The following is an 18,502-nucleotide window of genomic DNA, read 5'->3' on the forward strand; positions in this document are numbered from 1 at the left end:
CGAAAAGAGTACTCCCTTTGTTAAATTATTCAGATTAATTTAAAATAGAATAGAAAGAGAAAGGAAGCAGCATATATAAATATACACTCATTTACATTAAACTAAGTAGTAAAATACGCTTTAACTTTTCCTGATTCTGGTCATCCTTTATTTTGTTTAGCTATCCAAGACCTTATCTTTTTCCTTTTTTTTTTTTTTTTTTTTTTTTTTTTTTTTTTTTTTCCCTTTCTTTTAAAATTTTCTGCAATTTTGAGAATTACGTTCCATCATTCACTGAAGCCCAGGACAGCAGGAGGAGGAGGGTCTGGCCCTGAAGAAGGTGCTTACAGGATTGCTGTTAAGCAGCTGAATAAAATATGTATAATTTTATAATATATGTATAATTCTAGCTCTAGGCAATCCTGCTGTAGCTCTAGGCAATCCTGCTTCAGCAGGGGAGTTGGACTAGATGATCTCTATGGTCCCTTCCAACTCTAGAAAAATTCAGTGAAATTTAAACAGAACTTTTTTAAATTTAATTTTAAAAAAGGGTCTAAGCTTTTTCCCCCTTGGATGGTGTACTGTTTACTAATAATGCACTTGGGGCCTTCTGCATTTTTCAGATGCGGTTCATACGGCGTATGGGGTTTGTTTTTTTTTTTTGCTATTTTTTTCCCCCCAATTCTTATTTGTGATAGATTTTGAACTAATTCCCTCTGCCCTATAACCTCATGCCTTTCAGTGCAGAGAAGCAAACCTCCTTTATGCACTGATACACAACGATGCTGCTTTAAAAAAAAAACAAAGAAAATCTCTTGCGATGGCTTAAAGTTAGTTTTTCTTAAATGACTCAAAAAAAATAAGGCAGCCTCCTAAATGTGAAGATTGTTATCAACAAAAGGTTGAGTTTTGGGCACTCGGCATCCCCCCTGGAGAGCAGGAGGAGCAGAGGGAAGGACGGAGGGATGGAAGGGGCTGGTTTTGCAGCCGGGCCGCGGTGCGGTGTCTGGGTGGCTGGCGTTGAAGCTCTCCACTTAGTGCAGTCACTTCTGGGGCTTTATTGCTTTGACAAGTGGTCTCGAAACCCACTACTTGAGAATAAACATAACGGCGTAGCCGCTGCGGTGGTACTTTTTATAAATTTCTTCTTTGCTCCGTTTTGTCACTGAGCTGATGAGTGACCTCGCAAAAGACCCTGCTGGACCTAAATAAAAAAAAAAAAAAGAAAAAAATGGCTTCCTCTGATGTCCTCCAGACAATAATTATGATGTGCCAGTTAAGCCCAAACTACAGCTGAGGGATTTTACTTTAAAGCAGAGGCTGGGGCGCAAAAAATGCATTTATAGCTCTTTGTCTGGCACCTCATTATGTGTGGGCCTGATTCATTAAGTAATTGGTTTGCAGTTGTTTACATGAGTATTAAGGCTTTCTATTCAGCAGCCTTTGAGAGATACATTGTGCAAATGTTGCATGTTATGAATGCCGAATGAGGGGCAGGGGACCGGTCCCATTGGCTAAACACTGCGCTCTGTTGAAAAGCGAGAGAAAGAGATTGGGTGCTGCTTTGCATAGCAATGACTTTCTTAATAAGCTTTACAGATTAATACACACAAGCTATAAAAGATGCAAAGAGATACTCTTAGCACATTTATACATGCTCATTTCACTATTATGGTACTGGAGACGGGGAAGAATTGAGGGCTTTCATATTGGGTTTTTCAGTGCGTGTCTTCAGTGCATGAGACTTAATAGAATCCGATGTTTATTGTATTATAAATCATGGGGAAGTAGGCAGATCTGCAACAGTTTATTATTAAAGATTCTTTCAATGTAAATCTTTTTCTGCCATTGTATTTCCTACAGCAAAATCATTTTGTGGTTGAGTGGGGATGAAAGGCATAATGTACGAAGGAGTGAGTCTTAATAGGAAGCTGCTCTCCGAGTAAAGACCACTTGTTCCCTTTTGTTCGGGGGTGCATGCCAGAGCTTCCTCTTCTCCTGCAACTATCCTCTCCTACCCTTAGCTAGAAAACTACTTTTTTTTTTTTTCTCTTTTTTTTCCTGACTTCATTTACTATACGGAGGGAATATTTACCTGCGGGGAGATGGGATGTTTGTTGGAGGAGTTGGTGTTTTGGGGCAGCGAGGAGCCCGTTAAACGATACAATTACTTGGGGGAAAAGGTATCAGAAGTCAGGCCTGCAATCTCCCCGCCAGAGCGGGGGGCAGGCGATGTGTGTGGCATCTCCTGCTCCTGTAGGGATGGATGCAGCCAGTGGAGGTCACTAGCTTTCTGGGTAATTCCCCATTTTTTTGGATGCGAGCAGTTGATTTTTCTTCCAGACTTGTTTTGCGCCGTCTCGTTTCAAAATAAGCTGGAGGTTAAAGATGTGTTATCCACCGAGAGCCAAAGAACAATTTTAATTTGGTCAGGACATAAAGCACAGCATAGAGTAATTTAAACTCTAAATTTTAAAGCTGGGGAGGGACCGTTTGCAAGGGCATGTCGCAACGGGAAAAGGGGCAATGGTTTTAAACTAGAGTAGAGTAGGTTTAGATTAGACATTAGGAAGAAGTTCTTTACAATAAGGGTGGTGAGACACTGGAACTGGTTGCCCAGAGAGGTGGTGGAGGCCCCACCCCTGGAAACATTCAAGGTTAGGTTGGACAGGGCTCTGAGCAACCTGATCCAGTTAAAGATGTCCCTGCTTACTGCAGGGGGGTTGGACTAGATGACCTTTAAAGGTCCCTTCTAACCCAAAACATTCTATGATTCTATGATTCTAAACTTTGATTAATCTGTCATCTGGAGGTAAGCCGCTGTGGTCTCCGAAGGCTGTTTTTCAGTCAAACGTTGCCTTTACCGAACAGGGAGGTAACGATACACAAATAAGAATGGACAGATCCTAATTCAGCCTCTTAATTATCCCCGGGGGTGGTGTTGAAGAGGGGCTGGCTGGCGGCAGCGAGGCGGGCCGGCCAGCGGGGGGCACTCGGGCTCTGCGCAGCCCCGCAGCCCCCTGCAGAACCGCTCCTGGCGCTGCTCAGATGATGGCGGGGGGGGATCCATCGGGTTTGGCCGGGGCTCTGAGGAGAGACCCCAAACGTTTGGGGCTGGGAGCGGCCAGGAGATGGGTTCAGCAGGAGATTGAGAGGAAGAGGTGTGGGGTGTTCCCCCACTCCCGTGTGTGATCTCCCACCTGCCCGTCCTCCGCCTTTGCCGTGTTTCCAGATCACAGATCACAGAATCTTAGTGGTTGGAAGGGACCTCTGAGATCATCGAGTCCAACCACAAAAAAAAAAACAAACAAAACAAAACAAACCACCAAATAAATACAAAACACACCACACCAAACGCCCACCAAAAACACCGCACCCACCAACTAAACCCCACACTCAACACCTCACCATAAACCAATAACCTTGGGCACTAGAGCATGCCCTGAAGAGCCATGTCTATACGTTTCTTAAATACCTTAAATACAGAATCTTCTAGGTTGGAAGGGACCTCAAAGATCATCTTGTCCAACCGTCAACCTAACTGACAAAAATAGACACCCACACAACAAACAAGGAGCATCACCATCACTAAACCATACCTCCCAGCACTACATCAACCCGTCTTTTGAACACCTCCAGGGATGGTGACTCCACCACCTCCCTGGGCAGGCTGTTCCAGTGCCTGACCACCCTCTCAGTAAAGTCATTCTTCCCAATATCTCATCTAACCCTCCCCTGCCCCAACTTCAGACCATTTCCTCTGGTCCTGGCATTGTTCCCTTGGGAGAAGAGGCCAACCCCCACCTCTCTACACCCTCCTTTCAGGGAGTTGTAGAGGGCAATGAGGTCTCCCCTCAGCCTCCTCTTCTCCAAACTCAACATGCCCAGTAAAGATCACTTCTGTAAGGAGCTGCCTGTCAATTCAGGCACGTTTTTCTGACCTTACAGACGTTTCTGTGAGCCTTGTTTCCTAAAGATTAACATCCAGAAATCGTTGCAGTCACATCGTGATGCTCTAGGGATATTGGTGGGGAACGGTACATGGGGAGAGGCAACAACAACATCCATCTCAATACATTGCCTTCGGAGTGCAGAGGAAATGCTTTTCATTAAAATTATATCATTTTATCTAAAATGAAAATAAAATTAATAAAGAGCGTAATAGAATGTGCACGCTTATTTGGGAAAGAAATGAGCAAAAAATACAGAAATATTCTGGTTTGGTTTAACACCAATAAAGACATCTAGGTCTAAAAGATAATTCAGAGTTAGCACGAGATCATCCATCCTGTGTCGAGCACCCTGCTCCTTCCTTCCTACCTACCTGCTTTTATTGGATTTGCTTCTCATGGAAAATAAAAATGTTTTACTTCAGTCTTTAAGTCTTAAAAACAAGCACAGCTCGAGTCGTATTTGACTTAACAGAGAAATGTGAACTGGACCTGTTACTTGGCCCCCCCTTGGCTCTGACGAAGGCTTCTCCGGGCAGAGCAGAGAACCTGGGCTGGGTCTCTCTGGTAGCTGAATTCATTATTTTGATGACAAATCCATCTTCTCTGGCTAATGCCTAAACCCTGGACAAACACGTGCATAATTTTAGTCATTCAAGTTTCTTCATGCCTCAGGATTTTTGTGGCCGTGCCCCGTGCTTTTCCAGCACTAGTTCCATCACAGCACCGTGATACAGTCTCTGTGGTAGTGGTTTCTCTAAGCAAGAATGGGTTGTGTGTTGGTTTTTTTGTTGTTCAGCAGGGTATATCTAAGCAGAGAATAGTCTTAAATGGAGCTCCATATAGATCTTTGTATCCTAAAGATCATCCTGTTGGCAGTATAATGACTTAAATTCAACGTTATTCCCCCAATTCTGGCACGATGAATGGATTTGTTAGTTTATACTGACTTTCCAGAGCAGGGAATGCTCCTGGGATGCCAAATTTCAGCAGAAAATGCTAGAGCTGTCGGGCTCCTGCAGGGGCTGCAGGAAGGTGTGCCATCCTGGATTTCTGAATACGGCTGTTTTGCAGAAGTCGTCTTGTATCTTATCAGCCTGGGACTAACACTTCAGACATAATTCAGGAATTTTTATTCCCCGTTACAAAGCCATCTTGCAGCATTTCCCAGGCTTGCTTTGGTGGAGCTGGGATTTCTGACCTGGCCTTTCTGCTGTCCTAGCTCCATTTTCCCCGTCTCCCTGGGTGTTTCTCCGTGCCAGTGGCTTTTGTGCCAAGCCTTTGCTCCCCACCTCTCCCTGGATGGACTGCTGTGTCACACCAACACCCAGCTCCCGGCGTGCGGGGCTCTTCGGGGAGTCAATCCCACTCTTGGGGGTGCTGGATTCACCCCGGGAGGATGAATCCCAACAAATGGATGGGTTTTGGCAGACTACAACCGTCTGTCTTCCCCCCACTGCTGTCCTCCTTTCCTTTTAGCATTTACCTTTTTCTTCATGAGAAGGTAGGGCAGAAGAGGGAAGGTTTCTGGACCTTCCTCCAACCGTGGTGGTCTTTGTCCAGCACCACTTCTCTGGGAGACCACTGACCTTGGGCTGGACCTGGAGCACCTTGCAGTGCTTTGGGTTGTGTGAGTGGACTGAACCACCTGAGCCCTGGGTGCTGCTCCACCGCTGGGTCTGTGGTCCACGGCGGTCCTTGGGGTGGCCCAAGTGACCAACCCTCTCATGGTTGACGTGGGCTTCAACTAGAGAGAGAGGTGAAGCAAAAACTGACTTGGAGGGAGCTCCTAGTGTGGCTGAGTGACAAAACCCCCCGCGCCTCCCCTGACGATGGGGGTGGAAGCAGTAGCTGCCAGCTGCCTCATCTTGCTTTATTGAACTACTTGAAGATAAAACACCTCTTGAGCGCATTTTTATGGGCTGAGCCTGGGATACGTGGAGCACCTCCCGGGAAATGCTGAGGGTCATGAAATCTCACCAAAGTGAGCAGGAGTTAAGGGCGTGCAGCAGATTGCAGGACTCAACCCAGAGGCTCCGACTTCAAATACTTGCTGGAAACAACCGTGGAGTAAATGGATTTGAATGAGAAGTTGAAGTGTGACGCAGCGTCGGGTTCGACTCTGACTGGAACAGGAAGCTGTTTGCATGGCATGCTGACAAAGTGTTGTGTAAACCTTTAAAGGCTAACATTTTCTTTTTTTTTTTTACTTAAATAATAAGTTCATAATTAGTTATGTCACTTTTGATACTTAGCCAGTACTTGGTAGTAGTACTTAAGCTGCAGTTTGGCATCTCGGTTGAACTTTGGCTGTGTTTAGCGCTCTATTTCTGGGAAATTTTGTGTGTCTGCAAAGGGGGAGATGGTGTGCCAATGGCATCTGCAGCTCGTGGGAGAGGAATAGGAATCAAACAGTAGGAGCTCTCTCATTTAAAAGGAAAAGTTTCTGTAACACGGGTAGCTGCAACATTGTGAAAGTTCCCCTGTAACGTCATGAAACTTTCCCCTGCTCTAAGCTCAGCTTTCCAGCTGCCATCCCCACTCCTCGCTGACCACAGGGATGTCAGACCAGCACTGAGTCATCTCTGTGCCTCTTTTTTTTCTTGTACCTCCTTCACAAATGCCTCCACAATAGTAGTTAGAACATTTTCAACTCCCCGCTTTGAGCAATTACGTCTTGGCTGCCGTGTCTTTAAATGAAATGCAGCAAATTGTATGACATTTTTGACAACTGATCGAGTCCTGTTGCCTGCAGCAACAGCTTCAAACTGCAGCTTGACACTTGCTTATATTTTCCTAGTTTGCACAGTAATGCCACAAATACCTCCTATTTGATCTCCCTTATTAAAATCAGCTGAAGCTTTATTTTTGGAGCTTATTGCAGGGTTGTTAATGTAACGGTTAATTCTCCTCCACCATTGCCCCCGTGTGATTATTCCCCAGCGCTGACACAATACGCACGCTACACACAAAAGATCAAAATGATTCCAGCTTGTTTGAGAGATTCAAAAGGGCCTGTGATGCTCTAGACACAAGAGCAGGCATTTAACAGGACGGAGTGGCAACTGCATATACATCAAGGTAGATCAAAGGCAGCTGGGAGATGGCACATTTACATGGGGACAGGGAGGATGCTCTGGGAACCCAGTGCCCACACGGGCAGGAAGGGGAGTAAGGAAGTTCAGTCAGCATCGGGGGGGGGTGCTTTTATTTTTGTTTGGATTTTTTGTTTGGTTTGGTTTGGTTTTCTTTTTGGCATGATCTGAAAGGCTGTAAGAGATAGATGGAGGATAGATCTCTGCTCCTTTGTAGCCTTAATTCACTGCTGGTGTAAACGGGGCGCTGTTACCGAGGGTCGACTCCCCTCCCGAACATCTGGGCCATGCTGTTAATTTCTCCACCTTTTAGCAGACATAAAAGTGAAGAAACCCTTGATATAATAGTTGTTGGTGGTTTTTTTTTAAAAGCAGGTACAGAAGTTGGTGATTTTTATTTTTTTTTAAACCATTTCACTTTTTTTTTTTTTTTAAAAAGGCAACTTACATTCTTTTAATTTTAAAATTAAAAATTAAAAAAAAATTAAAATCTAAAAGTTGCGCCAGGGGAGGTTCAGGCTGGATATTAGGAAAAATTTTTTCACTGAAAGGGTTCTCAGGCATTGGAATGGGCTGCCCAGGGAGGGGGTTGAGGCACCATCCCTGGAGGTGTTCAAAAGCCGGGTTGATGTAGTGCTGGGAGGTATGGGTTAGTGATGGTGTTACTTTTTGTTTGTTGTGTGGGTGTCTATTTTTGTCAGTTGGGTTGATGTTTGGACAAGATGATCTTTAAGGTCCCTTCCAACCTAGAAGATTCTGTGATTCTGTAATTTTGTGATGTTGTGCTGATTGTTTGAAATCTGTCTCTCTTACAGGGCTGAAACCAGGAAGGGAATGGTAACTGCTATAAAATCCAAAGGTAAGAAACAAACATCATGCTGCTTAAAATCTAATTCAAAGCGTAATCTATAAGGTAGAAAACCTCCAAGAACACCACAATGGAACCGCATAAAACATGTGAGTACAAGGAGATGGGGAAAGCATGGAATTTCTCTGCCTCAACACAGGACCCAGCAAATAGAGGAGGATGACAGCCCCCAGAGCAGAGAGGACGTGTTTCATAGCGTGGGTGATGTGGAGGGTGCAAGGATCTTCACTTCAGGGTTTCAATCCAGCAGTAGCAAATAGCAGGTGGGAGAAAACACAGAGAAGGAAAAAAAAAGCTGATGTTTTCTCCATCCTCTCTTTGAAAGGGGAGCTGCAGAAGCGGGTGGGCAGCAGCACGTGCACAGGTACCACAGGTGGGTGCACAAAGGTGCTTGTGCAGCCCCCTGTGCACCTGGAACGATTTTTTTCCTCCCTGAGCAAGGAGGCTGTTTGGGCCCCGTGTGCTTTCATCCTGCTCTGCGTTCCGTTTATCCTCTCTAACCACCACAAGCACCACTGGTGTCTGAAAGCCACCTCCAGCGGAGCCTCCCGGGAGGGAAGTCAGTGCTGGGAGCAGGGAGCTCTTTCCCTGGAGCTCAGCTTTAGGCACAGAGTGTGTTTCAGAGGCATCTCAGCCCACTTAAGGATGCCATTAAGTGATGGCTGCTTTGGTGCCATTTGAAAAGCGCTCTGGTATCCCCAGCTCATTTCCTTCTCTGCTAGGGAAGTTTGATTCTTTCTTTTTTAATTTTTTTTTTTTTCTGGGGCCTTTTGAGGTGTTCAGCCTCTTCCCAGGTGTTGAGGGCGGGAGGGAGCGTGGAGCTGAGCGCAGACCCGCGGTCCAGGGGGCCGGGGATAGAGGGATGAAAGATGCAGCTGCTGCATTTGTAGATAAGATGTTTCTAGAGCCCGTGCCATCAAAAGCACCGAGCACATCGCCAGCGCCTGGGTGGAACAGGAGCTGACATTTCCCTGTGAGGGAGGGGTGACAGCCTTCCTCCCTCCTGCTTCCTGAATCCCAACTGCCAAGTTTCAGGCTTCACCTGGGGCGTTGTGGCTGCTGTGCTGACCGTGGGCACTGTGGACAGACAGCCACCCTCTGCCAGTGGTGGTGAGGGACAGGCAGACAGCACAGCTCTCTGACTGACTTAACGCTTCCTTCAAGTGCCACGCTTTTTACTTTCGTTTGATTCACCAAAAAATACAAAATAATTTCCCTCTTGAGGAATCTCTCGGGCACTGTGGATTTAAAGGTGATGTTGTTCGTGTCAGTTGAACCGTTTGCTGATTCACAGAGCTGGTTGTTAGAGCCTCGCGCTTGTTTGAAGTCAATTTTGCCTGTATTTGATCTTATCTCCAAAGCAGCGATTTTTTCATTTGTGACATCATTGCCATTTTTATGCCAACTCTGTGATGTCACGCTCTGCCTGTGACTTCACCGCGGGGTCAAGTAGAGGGAGAAAGTGGCATATCATAATAGACAAAGCTGTAATTCAGGCAGCAGCTGGTCAAGTAAATTGCTTGGAGTGGAAATGTTCTCTCCAGCTACCTTGAGGAACAATGGAGTGGGACCTCTCAATGAGCCCGCTGTTTGGCCACTGCAGCTCCGCTCTCGGGGAGCACGAGGTGGTGTCACACTTTGGGCCTGTGGTCTTTGTGACTTCTCCCTAAGCTGTGGTGTCTGTCTGTCTCTGGAGAGCTGCGGAATGATCGTGTCTGGGACATAAATGACAAACATGGAAAAGATTTTATAGTTGTTTTGGTTTTTTTCTTTCTCTCCTCAGCTTTTTGGGGCGAATCTGAGGAGAGCAGCTCTGAGATCGAGGCTGCTTTGCGCCCCCAGACTCACAGCACCGAAGCAGACGAATTTGATGATTTCTACGATTAAGATTTCCCCCCCCCCAGCTTGCTCTTGGGAAGAAATAAACAATATCCTCTTGTACAGATTGAGAGTGCCGCTTGGCGATTTTTTTCATCTGTGACATCATTGCCATTTTTATGCCAACTCTGTGATGTCACGCTCTGCCTGTGACTTCACCGCGGGGTCAAGTAGAGGGAGAAAGTGGCATATCATAATAGACAAAGCTGTAATTCAGGCAGCAGCTGGTCAAGTAAATTGCTTGGAGTGGAAATGTTCTCTCCAGCTACCTTGAGGAACAATGGAGTGGGACCTCTCAATGAGCCCGCTGTTTGGCCACTGCAGCTCCGCTCTCGGGGAGCACGAGGTGGTGTCACACTTTGGGCCTGTGGTCTTTGTGACTTCTCCCTAAGCTGTGGTGTCTGTCTGTCTCTGGAGAGCTGCGGAATGATCGTGTCTGGGACATAAATGACAAACATGGAAAAGATTTTATAGTTGTTTTGGTTTTTTTCTTTCTCTCCTCAGCTTTTTGGGGCGAATCTGAGGAGAGCAGCTCTGAGATCGAGGCTGCTTTGCGCCCCCAGACTCACAGCACCGAAGCAGACGAATTTGATGATTTCTACGATTAAGATTTCCCCCCCCCCAGCTTGCTCTTGGGAAGAAATAAACAATATCCTCTTGTACAGATTGAGAGTGCCGCTGTCTAAAAGCGCGGCTCATCACTTCATAGTCGAAGAAAATTTAAATACAAAATAAACATTATTTGGTACTATACACGGCCTTGTTGTATCTGTGCTTTCTCTTAACTGCGACGTGTTTTCCTGCTGCCCCGTGAGACTGAGCCTTTTTGTGCTATATTCATTTTGGGGGGGAATTAAATAAAGGTATGTCCTGAGATGTCCCCTTGCTCCGAGGTGCTTGCTCAATGGTCATCTCTGGGTGCTGTCACCTCAGAGGGTGGGGGCTGTCTACAAAACAAGAGTGCAAAGACCATCCTCTTCTGCTGCTGGTAGGAGGACACAGAGCTGGCTGGGGGTTTGAAAAAAGCCAGCAGGCATTCTGGGTATGCATACATCTGCTGCTGGGAGTGGGCTGGCATGTTTGATCTTTATCTTCTTCTTGCAACAGATCAAGAAGAAGAATTGCATCTAATCGTCCGTTTCTAATTCGGCCCGTTTTGGGAGAGAGCAGCATTTCCATGTGGCAAGTCTCCCTGGTTTGCTGCTTTCCCTCTCTTTGTAAAAATCCACGCTGGCGTTGCTGTGTGGACATCACAGGAATTGGATGACTCTAGGAGCTTCATGCATTTTTAATTTTCTTTTTTTTTAAATTCCTTTTATCTAAAATTAAGTTCATTAAACATGAGATTTTTTCTTCCGAAGGGAGAAACCAGGGGACATATTAAAAAAAAATAAAAAATCTGTTCATAATTACGATAAGTTCAAAAGCAAAAAAACAGCACCCCAATTAAACTCCGCTGCAAAGCAGTGCTGCATCTTTGAATACAGGCACCAATCTTGGGGCCCGGTCCATCAAAAACAATTTTTAAATGGTGACAATATTCAATTTTAATAAAAAGAGTGTGTAGTCTTAAGACGAGCTCGGGAATATGAAATCAAGGCTCACCAAAAGCCCTGAAAATGAGCAGAAATGCTGCGTGCAGCTGGCTGCTGGCTTGCTCTTCATCCAACGTGGGCAGTGGTGGCAGCGTTGAACGTGCCAGCAGCTGGTGAGTGGGCTGCACCACGCACGGAGCCGGGCGAGCGTGTCACCAGGGCTGATGTCACACGAGCCAGCTGGGCTCGACTGAAGGACTGAAGCTGGACTTCACTGAAGGCTTTCATGTCACAGAATCACAGAATCGTAGTGGTTGGAAGGGACCTCAGAGATCATCGAGTCCAACCAACACAAAAAAAAAAAAAACCACACAAAAAACACAAACCACCACCCACCCCCTAAACACACAACAACCACCAAACCAAAAACCAGCCCCCACCCACACAACATCCCACCACAAACCAGTAATCTTGGGCACTAGAGCATGCCCTGAAGAGCCATGTCTACACGTTTCTTAAATACCTCCAGGGATGGTGACTCCACCCCCTCCCTGGGCAGCCCATTCCAATGCTGGATAACCCTTTCAGTAAAGAAATGGTTCCTAATATCCAACCTGAACTTCCCCTGGTGCAACTTGAAGCCATTGCCCCTTGTCCTATCATCTGTAACTTGGGAGAAGAGACCGACCCCCATCTCTCTACACCCTCCTTTCAGGTACTTGTACAGAGCGAGAAGGTCTCCCCTCAGTCTCCTCTTCCCCAGACTGAACACCCCCAGCTCCCTCAGCCTCTCCTCGTAAGACTTGTGCTCCTCCCCCACCACGCTGAGGTCTCTGGGCCTGTTCAACCACAGGCATGTTTGGATGAAGGTTCCCGTGCTCCCTCCCTCCAGAGGCTGGGGAGCTGATACAGCCTTGGCCAGAAAAAACACAGAAACCTCTCCCTCCCTTCTTCTCAGCGTTGACCAGGCTGGCTCCCTGTGTCCCGTGGGACCTGCTGCCCCACAGAGAAGCCCCTGTGGTTTGTGACGGGCAAGTTGGCCAAGGGATGGGAGGTGCACAGAGAGGAGGAGGAGGATGAGGAAAGAAGGCAGCCCACGGGGACCACGTGAGGTCTCCTACTTTCCACGTGCCAGGTGATAGCACAGGCCCTGCCAGGCTGCTGGAGAGGGCTGCACGCCTCCCAGCTCTTCCTTGCCATGGGCAACCTCGGTCAACACCTGGATATCAAAGCCTCAAGGTGGGGGCAATCAGGGACTGCCCTGCAAATTGTGATACTTGAAACCAAATTCTGCAATGTGATGGCAGGATAACCAGAAGGGCTAGTACCCATCGTGCTGCTGCTCTTGGTGGACCACCAGGTAGGTTTAGGGGCTTCTCAGTAGACTTCTTCTAGCAGCATGTAGAGAGGTTGGTGCTGGTCTCTTCTCCCCGGTAATTAGTGACAGAACGAGAGGGAATGGCTTCAAGCTCCAACAGGGGAGGGTTAGACTGAACATTAGGAAGGAATTTTTCACCGAAAGAGTGGTCGGGCATTGGAACAGGCTGCCCAGGGAGGTGGTGGAGTCACCATCCCTGGCTGTGTTTAAGGGCCGTTTAGATGCAGTGCTGAGGGACATGGTGTAGGGGAGGACTTTGTAGAGTGGGGGAGATGGTGGGACTCGATGATCCCAAGGGTCTCTTCCAACCTGAATGATTCTATGATTCTATGTTATTGTCCTTTGGGTACTGCAGGCTCAATGTCACCCAGGAGATCTGTAGCGGAACCAACGTCTGAACCCACCACCCGAGGGGCTGGTGCCCGGGCCGTTGCTCCTTGTTGCTTTTTCCCCATCATCCCTAAGCCACAGTAATTCATTCCTGATGGTCCTGGCCATCTGCTGAGCGTCAGCTCACCGGGATGTCACAGCACAGACAGACTACAGCTACGTGACTTTTTTCAGTGAATGTCAGACCAAGGTTCATCTGGAAGGAGTCTCTCCAGCAGCCCCTGCTGCTAAGTAACGCCGCCTCAAATCCCCGGTGCCTTTGTAGCTTTAAGCTCTTCCTGAGTGACTCCAGGTTCCTGGTGTCAGCCCGCTTTATATCCCCTTGTACGACACATCAGCAGTCCTTGGTGCTTTCCATTCCCTCCGTCCAGCTCAGCCACAGACAGGCGACTCCTGACAGATGACAGATGGCTTGGGGAGCTTCTGCTAAGGCAATCTCTCTCTTTGGGTGTTTAAGCGATAGCCGAGTTCCTCCAAAGCCTTATTTATTATACTCTCATTGTGCACAGGCTCATTAGATGCAAAACATTCTGCCAGTCAACTTTCTTCTGCTCCTTCACAGCTGTCAGGCTGGCAGCCCGAAGATGATGGCAGGTGATGCTGATGGACAGGGGGACTGTAATCAATACAGCCTTAACAGATTGGAATCAGCGTGCCACTCATCGAGGGAAAGTACTGGATGTAACGAGGTCTCCCCGTGTTCCTGCCGTGCATGTGCCGCGGCTCAGCGCTACCTGCTTTTTTCATGTGTCACACACACAATTGCCAGGCAAAACTAGGGACAGGGAACTGCTGGAGAGGGTGCAGCAGAGGCTACAAAGATGATGAGGGGCCTGGAGCATCTCCCTTACGAGGAGAGGCTGAGGGACTTGGGGCTTTTTAGTCTGGAGAAGAGAAGGCTGAGGGGGGATCTGATCAATGGTTATAAATAATTAAAGGGTGGGTGTCATGAGGATGGGGCCGGTCTTTTTTCACTGGTGCCCAGGGACAGGACAAGAGGAAATGGGCACAAACTTGAATAGAAGAAGTTCCACCTAAAGATCACAGAATCACAGAATCTTCTAGGTTGGAAGGGACCTTAAAGATCATCTTGTCCAACCGTCAACCTCACTGACAAAAACAGACACCCACACAACAAACAAGGAGCATCATCACTAAACCATACCTCCCAGCACTACATCAACCCATCTTTTGAACACCTCCAGGGATAAAAGATGAGGAGGAACTTCTTCCCTTTGAGGGTGGCAGAGCCCTGGCAGAGGCTGCCCAGGGAGGGGGGGGAGTCTCCTTCTCTGGAGACATTCAAACCCCACCTGGACACGTTGCTGTGGGACCTGCTCTGGGTGGACCTGCTTTGGCAGGGGGTTGGACTAGATGATCTCCAGAGGTCCCTTCCAACCCCATAGCATTCTATGAAACTCCACCTCACACCCCGTACGTTGGCTGACAAACACAAGTTAGCACCTAGGGGCTGGCAGAAAAATGCTGGAGGAGTTGCGGTGATGGGGTGAGGCCCGTTGGGACCCCGTGTGGGGAGGCAGCCCCGGCCCCACGGAGAGCAGCACAACAGGCAGAGGGGGTGACTGTACCTGGGAGATCTCAGGCAGCAGAGAGCAGCCGCTGGCAGGGAGGCCAAGGGAGCTGGCAGTCGCTTCCTCCGGAGAAGGTCGCCCTGAGAAAGGAGCTCATCCCGGCTCCAAAATCGAACGTTGGACAAAAAAAACCTGTTACTGCTCTTTGTCAACGGGATTATTTTTCTCCAGCGGCTGGGCGAGAGCAGGCTGTTGGGGCTGGGGGTGCAGCCCTCCCGCTCGGCTGCCCCCGTCTTCCTCAGCTTGTCCTCGAAGAGCCGGGCTTTCATCTAGCGAGTACCAGGCACCTCCTGCACCCAGGTCATCAGGTTCTGCAGCATGAGTTTTGCTGGAAGGGTTTTGCAGTTTGTTTTGGTTTGGGTTTGGTTGTTTTATGGTTTTTTTTTTAGCAAACCGTAGCTTGACTTTCCAAGGAAATGTTTGTTGCAGTATTAATATTTTTTTTTTCCAGCGCTTGTTTACACAAGTAATTATAAGATAAGATGGTCGTGTTTCATTTGCATTTGTTAGTGCTGCTGTCTTCTGTTTCCTTTAGCATTATCATAAAAACAACTGATTGCCCATCAATACAAACAAAATGTTAATACTAAGCTGTCTTACTCTACTAAATTCCAGGAGGAGAAGCAATACAATAGGAAACTTCAATCAGGGTACATTTTGTAAGGAACAGATAAAGGACAATCTTTAGCTGATACCACAGATGTGGTGCCAATACAAAGTTGCCGGGGAAATTTATTCAAGTCACAGATTTTATTAAGAGGAATGACAACAGAAAGTGGCTTAACAACAGCTAAGTGAGGCTAAGAATAATGAGAAATACAATATTGGGTTAATTTGTTCTACACCAAGGTAGCAAGGTTCCTCTCCCCTCCCCAAATCAGTGGCATTGACTCAATAAGCACCGCTGAGATTTTGTTATTTTTGTTAATGATTCCCAGGCTGCTTTTTCATGTCCTCGCCCCCATCGCTGCCCTCCTAACGAAGCCGGGGTATAGTGACAGGACACAGCAGAGCACAAAATCTCCCTTGCCTTAATCCCAATTAACGTCTGAAGGTTTAATTCCATTTGAACATCGTCGGACGACTAACTTAATAGTATTTGCTTATGCGACGGGCAAAGCCACGGGACGGGGTTTCTTTACGCTGCCTATTGCGACTGTCACGCATCTCACCAAGCTATTTTCTCCTCACTGCTTCTGTCGGCGTCCCCTCGGGTCCTGCTGCCCCCCAGGCCCTCCTGCCAGCGCCCACCCTTCTTTTAAACCACTGCCAACATCTCCATCTCTCCTTCTGGAGGGGAAAAGGCCTCTTCCAGAGCTCAGTTTCCCCAGCGCGGAGGCAGGCTGACTGGAAGGGGAAGCAGCCCCACACAGCTTCTCCTGCCCAAGTCATCCCGTGGGAGTGGGAAACCATCCCACAGGGCTTTCTCTTAATTAAAGGTTAATTTTTCACACAGGACTGTGAGAAATACCCACCTCACATCATAGAATTTAAAGAGGACAAAGTCACTGAAGCAAAGGTTAAAAAAATAATTTGTTAATACGAAACAGCGCTGAATCGGGTGCACTAAAAATAGATGCACGCTGATCTTTTAGCTTTCAGGTATTTTATACCCTTATCCCGGCCCTTGAGTTTCTGTCTCCCTTCTCATCAGCTGAGAAGTTGGAGCTCACATTCTTCCCGACCGCTTGACCTATTACAGGTTTATTTTGCACTTTTTTCCCCATAGAAGGTACACATACACCTATTCTACGAAATCATTATCCTAAACACACCTTTGATTAGTTGATTATGCTACACGTTATTTAGACTGGAGATGAGGAGAGGGTTCTTCACTGTGAGGGTGGTGGAGCACTGGAACAGGTTGCCCAGGGAGGTGGTTGAGGCCCCATCCCTGGAGATATTCAAGGAGAGGCTCGACAAGGCCCTGGGCAACCTGGTCTAGTTGGGGGTGTCCCTGCTGACTGCGGGGAGGTTGGACTAGATGACCTTTGGAGGTCCCTTCCAGCCTGGGCAATTCTATGATTCTATGATTTCACAGTCTTTGCTACCATCCACTTGGCAGATTTACTGTCCAAGGCTGGTTTCTTTGGCCTTATTGATACTCCCCTACCCTCTGGGTTCCTGTGTGGAAGGCTGTGTTCTAGTCTGTTTCTCTTCACCTACATAACGCTCTGCGAACACGGATCCCTTGATAGACCAAGGGCATTTCTGGAGATTAATTGGATACAATTTCTTAGACTCTACTACTACTAAGGCTTCTTTGTTAGTCCTATCACACTAACAATGATACGTCAATTAGCTGAAGCAAAACTTAGTTCGTTTCCCATAGGACCTTGCCTGAAAGCGAGGACAGCATGCAGCGCTACCTCGGATATCTCAAGGGAGGGTCGAAGGAGGAGGGAGCCAGACTCTTTTCAGTGGTTCCCAGTGAGAGGACGAAGGGCAACGGGCACAAATTGGAACATAAGAGGTTCCATTCAAATATGAGGAGAAACTTCTTCACAGTGAGGGTGACAGAGCCCTGGAACAGGCTGCCCAGGGAAGGTGTGGAGTCCCCTTCCTTGGAGATTTTCAAGACCTGCCTGGATGCTCCTGAGTAACATGCTCTAGCTCTAGGCAATCCTGCTTCAGCAGGGGAGTTGGACTAGATGATCTCTATGTTCCCTTCCAACTCTAAAATTCAGTGAAATTCAGTGAAATATCAGCCCGGTCTCAGGCTTTTCCCTTCACACTGACACCTACATGCCTAAGGAACGCCCCCCACAAGAAATTGAGGGGGTTGGTGAGGCAACGAGCCGCTCACAAGAGGGCAGGGCGAGCGCGAGGAGACTTCAGCCCTCAGCGCTTCCACCTTTCCCCTCAGGCCGCCATGGCGCCCTGCGCCTGCGCGCTCCCCCGCCACCGCCTCTAAGATGGCGCCCGCGCCTCACCCACCCCGCCTCCTCCTCCCTCATCCCCCCTCCCGCCGCGGGCGCGCGCGCTCCCCCATGGTGCCTCGCGCTGCCCTCTGCCCCCGGAAGCGCTGCCCGTGGCCTCTCTCGGTACCGCCGCTCCCCGCGTCCCGGGCCCGCCATGGGAGTCCCGGCTTTCTTCCGCTGGCTCAGCCGCAAGTACCCCTCCATCATCGTCAACTGCGTGGAGGAGAAGGTGAGGGCGAGGCGAGGGGAGCCGCCGCGGGCTCCTCTCCGGGCTGTGGGCTCGGGAGGGTGAGGGCAGGAGCGAGGAGGAGCGGGGCGGCCTTCGGGGGCCCTGGGGGCGGTTTTTTTGGGGAGGTTAAAACGATACCTGGGTCTGCGTACGCTTCCTCGGACTCTTGTTCTCCCAGCAGCTGTAATCACTTTTAGGTCTGACTCGTTGTTTTCGTCAAGTCTTTTCTTTCGCGCATTAGCCTTTCTGGAGCTTCCTGCTCCGCTGTGCTTATTTTTATTTATTTATTTTCTAATGCGTCCACCAACACGGGGTATCGTGCTTGAACCCAAGCCGTAACATAAGGCTGTGATTGTACTCCTTAGTCTCGAGCAGCTTTTTTTTGGGTCTCACTGCTGGTATTATCTACTACAGGAGGAATATCTCCTGTCCGAACAGGGAGCTGACTTTTTCCAAACACCTTCTCTAAAAATCTGGCTTTTTGTGGCAACAGGAAAGGTTTTTTGGTGAAGACTTAGTCCCAGCCGAGCTGCTGGGATCCACAGGTGGCCTTTACCAACTGCCTTCCTTCTTGGTTGCTTTAAGCTGCCTGGTCGCTGCCTTCAGCTTGTGTTTATCCTCCCCCTGGCACCAGCACGGGGGTCCGTAGGGTTACTGGGGGGAGCCCCGGGGGTCCGTAGGGTTACT

General features: G+C 48.2%; 2 protein-coding genes across 8 annotated transcripts in view; both read left to right on the top strand.

Annotated features, from left to right (window-relative positions):
• Positions 1–9,842, top strand: part of KIZ (kizuna centrosomal protein) — a 78,893-nt gene extending 69,051 nt beyond the window's left edge. For all 7 annotated transcript variants that reach the window (XM_014962479.1, XM_014962483.1, XM_014962482.1 and 4 more), the window contains 2 exons: positions 7,840–7,883; positions 9,676–9,842. In XM_014962479.1, the coding sequence (XP_014817965.1) occupies positions 7,840–7,883; positions 9,676–9,779 (148 nt within the window). In that variant the 3' untranslated portion in view covers positions 9,780–9,842. The remainder of the gene's footprint in view (positions 1–7,839; positions 7,884–9,675) is intronic.
• Positions 9,843–17,684: 7,842 nt separating this feature from the next.
• XRN2 (5'-3' exoribonuclease 2) overlaps positions 17,685–18,502 on the top strand; it is a 73,106-nt gene continuing 72,288 nt past the window's right edge. The window contains exon 1 of the mRNA XM_014962510.1: positions 17,685–17,815. Coding sequence (XP_014817996.1) covers positions 17,741–17,815 — 75 coding nt within the window. The 5' untranslated portion in view covers positions 17,685–17,740. The remainder of the gene's footprint in view (positions 17,816–18,502) is intronic.

Source organism: Calidris pugnax, unplaced genomic scaffold (assembly GCF_001431845.1).
Source record: "Calidris pugnax isolate Ruff unplaced genomic scaffold, ASM143184v1 scaffold147, whole genome shotgun sequence".
Classification (NCBI taxonomy): domain Eukaryota; kingdom Metazoa; phylum Chordata; class Aves; order Charadriiformes; family Scolopacidae; genus Calidris; species Calidris pugnax.